The sequence below is a fragment of the Sprattus sprattus genome (assembly GCF_963457725.1).
Source record: "Sprattus sprattus genome assembly, chromosome: 2".
NCBI classification, from domain to species: Eukaryota; Metazoa; Chordata; class Actinopteri; order Clupeiformes; family Clupeidae; genus Sprattus; species Sprattus sprattus.
Window position 1 is genome coordinate 39,028,268 of NC_137921.1, and position 6,594 is coordinate 39,034,861.

Here is a 6,594-nt window from a genome sequence, read left to right on the forward strand (position 1 = left end):
TTTAGTCATTAAGCAGACGCTTTTTTCCAAAGCGACTTACAAGGGAGACAACAGTCAAGCTAAGAGCAATAAAACCTGGTGTAACAATAAATACTGCTTTTTTTTTTTAAGCTTCCACTATTAATAAAAATGATTACAAAAAAAACCTCTGTGTCTGTGTCTTTATTTGGAGTGGTCATGTTTCCTAGAGGGGTGAAGCTGAGCAAGACAAACACAAACATCCACACGGAGAGAGAGCGAGAGAGAACATAAAGTCACACATGAATGTTAAAAACATTCCAGACTCTGGCGTTTAAATTGCAGAAGGTAGTAAAGACAAAAAAAAAAAAAAAAAACGCTTTGAGACCTACAGTGATGCCATTCAGGTTTATGGTTGTTTCTAGTTTTTTGTCCCTGAGGCAAGAAATACAAATGCATACAATGTACACCTCAAATACACACCAACAGAATGTCTTACCAAGGGTAACATATGGGTGGATGTGTATCTATTGTATGATTTTTTTTTACACACTACAAAGAAATTAGGCTTACCTTGAAACCATACATGTGGGTCTGGACGACTGAGCTAAATGAGGATTCAGGGCATTATTTACATAAAGAAAGTGAGACTGTTACTGAATCATCTGATGTAGACATCAGTCATAGATAGTTGCCATGCATTTGATGAAAACTAGGGCACTCTGTATGGCCATTAAATTAATGTTAAAAGATAGAGATGAAGAAGTAAGACTAATGCTACAACACAATTCAATATAATCTTCAGTAAAATATGTATGGCCCTTGTTATTGTGCCTAGCTATATTATGCATGTACAGAGTAATGTGTAAAAATATAGATATTTGTTCTGACGTCATGCAACAATGCATGCTTACTCAATGTATGTAGCTACATACAGTATGGGCCATGTAGTGATATAGGCATGCTGTAACAAGGTGAAGGTGTTATAATGTGCTGACCAATAGTCAGTGAATGCCACTTCTCACCACCTGGCTGGGTGGTTCCATGAGAAAGGGGACATGATGAACACAGGTAAACATAAAGCCATGAGGGTCAGTGACTAGTCTCAGAGGCATTTTGTGTTACACAGGTGAACCACTTTGGATTTGATCCCACGATAATAACTGAAGGCTCCCACGATCAAAAGCAGGGCAAAGCAAACATAATGTGTGTGGCATTAATGGCCTGCAGTTATGGGAACCGTTACCAAAAGCCAAAAACGGTGTTATGGCGCCACTCTCTGGCTGTGGACGATTCACAAATTGCAAATGGTGTCAAGTACTGTGCAGTGGGGCTGCCGCTACTACCAATGTTTGTGGTGAGCACGCAAGTCTAGCTTGCAATGCCCTCATTATTAAAATGTTTCTAGTTTACCAATCGCGGTTCAAATGGCCATAAGGTCTGTAGTTTCTTCCGTTATTGATAGGGATTTTATCGTTAAGTGCTAACGACGCTAGTGAGTACACTGGAATCACTGGGAGCTCTACTCAGTGATTCGCCCGTCTACGGATCCGCTTCAAGCTCACATGCGATCAGGAAACTCCGGGGATGTACTGAGGCCCGGCATAGTTATTTTGCTTTACTTCTAAACGCAACGGTAAGGCAGTAAGGCTTACTTTCATATTCAGCAACGTGTTTGAAATAAAACTATGGTAAGCCAGATTCACATAATTTAACGTTAACTACTCTCACGTTAAACAGGACACTTTAACGTCTGATATGATTGTGGAAAAACTGACAAATAGGGCAGGCCCTGGGCTATTTCATGACAACAGGAAAAGCATGAAAACATACGCAGTTATTCAATGAATGCACGAGTTGGTTTGCGTCTTTCGGAGCGAGTTCCTCATACAGAAGGCAATGTTCTTCATGGCCCTCGTGACAGAATTTTTACCCATGTGTAGGGGGTGGTGCTATGGCGGACGACCCGCAACGGAACTTCCGTTCGACATATTATGAGAAGGTGGGCTTCAGAGGAGTGGAGGAGAAGAAGTCTTTGGAGATCCTGCTGAAAGACAGCCCACTGGGTGAGACCCGAGTCACCATCATATTGCAACCAAAATCAACTCCATCCTTCACCAAACCATACAATGTCTTAGCAGTTCTTTGAGTGATATGCAAGTGCAACTGACTCGGACCTCTCCTTTCACCCTCAATGTTCCCATTTCCAATCCTTCTCAGATGTAGAGAAGCTGATCACCTTTAGCCAGAGGTTTCCTCTGCCTTCAATGTACAGAATCCACGTGTGGAAAGTATTGCTCGGTAAAAACACTCACAAACACTTGAATTTGTGTACACAGATGTTTTCATAGTATGGTAAAGTTATGGTAGAGTTAATGGGAGGTATTGGAAACGTTTTCCATTTCAGGAGATTGACTTTTATGTTTGAATGTACCAGAACACACACAGTTGTGGGTAAAAGGCGTTTTTGGTCTTCACTATTAAAAAAAAATGTATGTCCTCTTCTGTGTGTGTCTTCCCAGGTATCCTCCCACCCCACAGTGACTCTCACCCCTTAGTTTCACGTTACCGGGCAGAGCAGTACGAGGATGTGCGTGGGGCTTTGGTCACCATGCGATTTGTCAATAAGGCTACACCCTTAACGGAGCTCCACCTCCGCATGTTCCAGTTGGAAAACCAAATGCTGCTCCGCTGCAGTGAACTAAGCCCAGTAAGAGAGAGAGAGAGAGAGAGAGAGAGAAAAAAAGAGACATACATGTATAGGACTGTTTATGTAAAAGTAATCGTAGGCTTGACCTGCATGTATGCATGCTTAGATACAAAACACATAATCTTTAGATCATCAAGCTACCTAATCCAAGTTTATCCTTCCATAATTGTTATGGCAGTACTTGATCTGCCAATAAGCCTGTTTCTGAGTTAATGACTGTTGAGATTGATCGGTTAAGAAATAAGCTGGGAATTTGAAAATTCAGGGGAAATTTTAGTTTGAGACATCTTGGTTAAAGAAACAATATAAAGGAGAGGTGGGTAGATTATATGTTTGTGTGTGTGTGTGTGTGTGTGTGTGTGTGTGTGTGTGTGTGTGTGTGTGTGTGTGTGTGTGTGCGTGTGCGTGTGCGTGTGCGTACGTGCACTTGTTGTAGGACGACGTGGATGAGGACTTCCTGGCCATTGGCCATACGATGGAGGAGTTGGTGGATGACCCAGTGGACTGTTACTGGCTGGTGAAAAACTTCGTCAATCAATTCCACCACAAGTTTGGAGACTCCATACCTCACCTGGTGAGTATGCCCACCATAATGAGTGTGCACTTACATTAGCCTGCACTACTGCCTCTCTGGTGTACTTTTCTGAAATGGGCCTTCTCTGTAGAGCCTGTACAGTAGCTTTTAAGTGTGCACTGCATACTTTTTCTCTTCAGCACTCGTGTCTCTTTTCTGACCTGACCATCTGTCCATCTCATTCTTTACTATCTTCTTCTCCCTTTGACACTTGTCCTTTCTCTCTCAGCCAAAGAGTCTGGAGCACTTCCTGTCTCAGGAGGACAACGCTCTGCTGACTCAGCTGCGTTCCTCCGGTTGCCTAGCAACGTTGCCATATTCACTCTGGTTTAAGCGTTGCTTTGCTGGCTGCCTACCAGACACCAGCCTGCAGAGGTATGCACACACACTTCCAGACACAGAACACTCCAGTTCTTGGGAAACACTGCCCTTCTGGTTACTGTAAGGGTCATAAGTAAGTTGTTGGTATCTGAGGAGGCTCATGTGTTGCGCTTTCTGATTGGTTGGCAGAGTGTGGGACAAAGTGATAAGCGGCTCCTGTAAGATCCTTGTTTTTGTTGCCATGGAGATCCTTCTGACCTACAAGATCATGCTGATGGGCATGAAGCCTGAGGGCGTGGCCAACTTCCTGTGCAATGTGAGATCACACACACACACACACACACGCACAAACGCTTAATTACTAGCTAACACGTATATGATTTGTCCTTCATATAGTTTCACTAATTTCTTACATGCAAATACATGCATTTACAGTCATCAACACTGAAGCATCCAGACTCCTTCAATTATATATACTGGACTCAGTCTCTGTCTTTCTTTCTAGATGCCACAGGAGAACACAGACGCCATTGTGACCAAAGCCATAGACCTGTGGCACAAGTACTGTGGAACACCCATGCACTCAGTGTAACACACACACACACACACACACCAACCTGATACACACACCTGTTGTGCCACTGTGAAACATGTAACTGATTTCTGAAAGAGTAAAAAGAAAAAAACTATCACCTGTTCTGTGTGTCTGTCATTGGTGTAATATACACTGCTACAACACACAAAGACACACACACATTCCAGGTGTATCTCACATGCAGAAACACAGACTTGCACTCCTCAACAAGTTTCCCATCCTTGAGTGTTTTGAAAAGCTCCTTTATTTAGAAGAGACTCTAGACTTCATGAGATGGGAATGAGAACAGAGCTGTCACATGCATTTCCCTCCCATTTATATACCGCCGACTACCCACACTCACACACTCTCTCTCGCAGTCACACACATTCACTCACACACACACACACACACATATACCTTTTTATCCTATAGGACACTTATTTCATATTCCCACTCTGAAACATGGAGCTGCCTCCAATATGGTGGCTCTGTTGTCTGAATGTGCATGTTTGTCCCTCTGCCCTACAACTTACGTATATATTTGTCTATATATATATTTATCATATTCGTTTATGTCCTGCTGTTGGACATTGGGCAGGAGCATCTGATGCAGTTCTACAGCCATCCTTTAGACTGCTGTTGGTTGTTACCTGCCCCCCCCAAACCCCTGAGGTGTGTGGTATTACATCGGTAGCGTACCACTCAAAGGGTAAGTTCAACAACATCTCATTGAAACTGCACCTCCATGCACATCCAGACATCAGTTTCCCTTGCAGATTTTGAGGAGAGTTCCCCCAAACAAGGAGCTCTCTCTCTCCCATTGCAGTCCCGCCCGCCCACCCTCTCTTTTTTTTAATTCGGATTCATGCAAAACAAATTCTTCAGAGTAACACAAATGTGTTCATTTTTCTATACAATACTGTAGTGGCAGTTTCCTTTAAACCGCTAACACACACACACACACACAAAGCATTAATGCTGCATTAGAGGGTTATTTTTGAAACTGGCATTGGTTTTGGCACCTTAGTATCGTGGTAAACAGTGAAGAAGAGGAAAAAGCTGTCTCATATCGTCATATGGCACTGTGCTTCCTAGTCGGTGCCCTACTTTGAGGGGCCCTCAGTGGCACTGTCCGAAGATTGCGGGCTAATCAGCGATGGAGGTGACATCAGGGTCGGATTAGTGTCAGGAGACGAGGGGAGATAGCACTTGTCTATGGGAGCATCAGTAGTGTGGTATTAGTATGGCTTCAATTAGTCATCGCAGAGCACAGGTTTTTTTTTTTTTTTTTTAAGAATTCCCTAATCGTTGTTAGATGGGGTGTTAGGTAAGAATATGAAGTGACAAGTGGGCCAGGATTTGAGTCGGCGAGAGCAAGGCCAAGGTTGAGGCAGAGGTTGGGTCACGGTGCGGGAGTGAGGCCAAGGTTGAAGCTGAGGTTGGGTCACGGTGCAGCAGGGTGAAGCAGTTTGCACGAGAGTCCATTACAGAGTAGCAGGAGTACATGTAGGGTTTTCTCAGAGACAGACAGCTGTGGCTTTAAAGGGGTTAGATGGCTTTTCTTTACAGCATCTTTACAACAACGGAAGGGGTTGGAGGGTGGTTCTCAGCATGGACAGAAAGAGAGACACACACACACAGAAAAGTGTTGAGCTGTGCTGTACAACTGAAACTTGTTATTGCTCAGACCCCTCCCCCATGCCTGCTCCAAGATCCCCTAATGAAAGAATGTATGTGTGAGTCTGTGTGTGTGGACTTGCAAAGTACACACACACACTCACACAAACATACACATGCGTCCTAGGTATTGGGTGTATTAAAAAAATGAAAGGCCTGAAATACCAGCATAAGAACATCCCATTAGAGCCTGTAAGGCTCTGGTCAGGAATATAAAACAACAATACAAAATAAATAACCATCAAATACAAAACAATATGAAAATAAAGCACACAACCAACGTCAGAGGGAAAACACACCCCTCTAAGCAGAAAATGTTCCGTATCCCATCGCTGTTTACCACAGAAATTGCAGCACAATATCTTCCAACGTTCCTTGATTGTTTAAAAAAAAACCTATGGATTAAAAAAAGTTAAAGAGGAAAGTCAAATAAATTTTTTTAAATTTTAGACGCAAGAGTAGGTCTGATCCAAATTGATGTAAACCTGTTCCTGAAGGGGCTTTAAGGAAGCTGGGGCTTAAAACTGACTGAAGGTGTGGTTTGGGCGTGATGTCAATCTTGATCCAGTGTGGTTTGGATGTGATGTTAATCTAGATCTAGTGTGAAGGCGGTTCTGGAGGGTGCGAAGCATCTCAGAACTTGAGGTGTGTCAGGATGGCCGAAAGGTGGCTCTGCAGGGAATTCCGTCCTGGTCCCCAGTCCCATCAATCTGCACAGCGTTAAACCCCAGAAGTAGAAGTCCAGTTGTACACGGAGATACTTCAGCTGGTCTAGGG

At 43.4% G+C, this 6,594-nt stretch overlaps 1 protein-coding gene across 1 annotated transcript; it reads left to right on the plus strand.

The window, feature by feature from the left end:
* Window positions 1-1,266: 1,266 nt before the first annotated feature.
* On the plus strand, window positions 1,267-4,252 carry tbc1d7 (TBC1 domain family, member 7). The gene is made up of 8 exons (XM_080832633.1): window positions 1,267-1,594; window positions 1,902-2,024; window positions 2,179-2,259; window positions 2,481-2,668; window positions 3,105-3,242; window positions 3,472-3,617; window positions 3,753-3,879; window positions 4,069-4,252. The coding sequence occupies exons 2-8, from the start codon at window positions 1,913-1,915 to the stop codon at window positions 4,153-4,155; spliced, it is 879 nt and encodes a 292-aa protein (XP_080688759.1). The 5' UTR covers window positions 1,267-1,594; window positions 1,902-1,912; the 3' UTR covers window positions 4,156-4,252.
* The last annotated feature ends 2,342 nt before the right edge of the window (window positions 4,253-6,594 follow it).

What these genes read in the sequence shown, in the direction of transcription:
- tbc1d7 (XM_080832633.1), top strand. Translation starts at nt 1,913, where the DNA reads ATGGCGGACGACCCGCAACGGAACTTCCGTTCGACATATTATGAGAAG. An exon ending in GCTGAAAGACAGCCCACTGG is followed by an intron (nt 2,025 to 2,178) that starts GTGAGACCCGAG and finishes AATCCTTCTCAG; the next exon opens with ATGTAGAGAAGCTGATCACC. An exon ending in CGTGTGGAAAGTATTGCTCG is followed by an intron (nt 2,260 to 2,480) that starts GTAAAAACACTC and finishes GTGTCTTCCCAG; the next exon opens with GTATCCTCCCACCCCACAGT.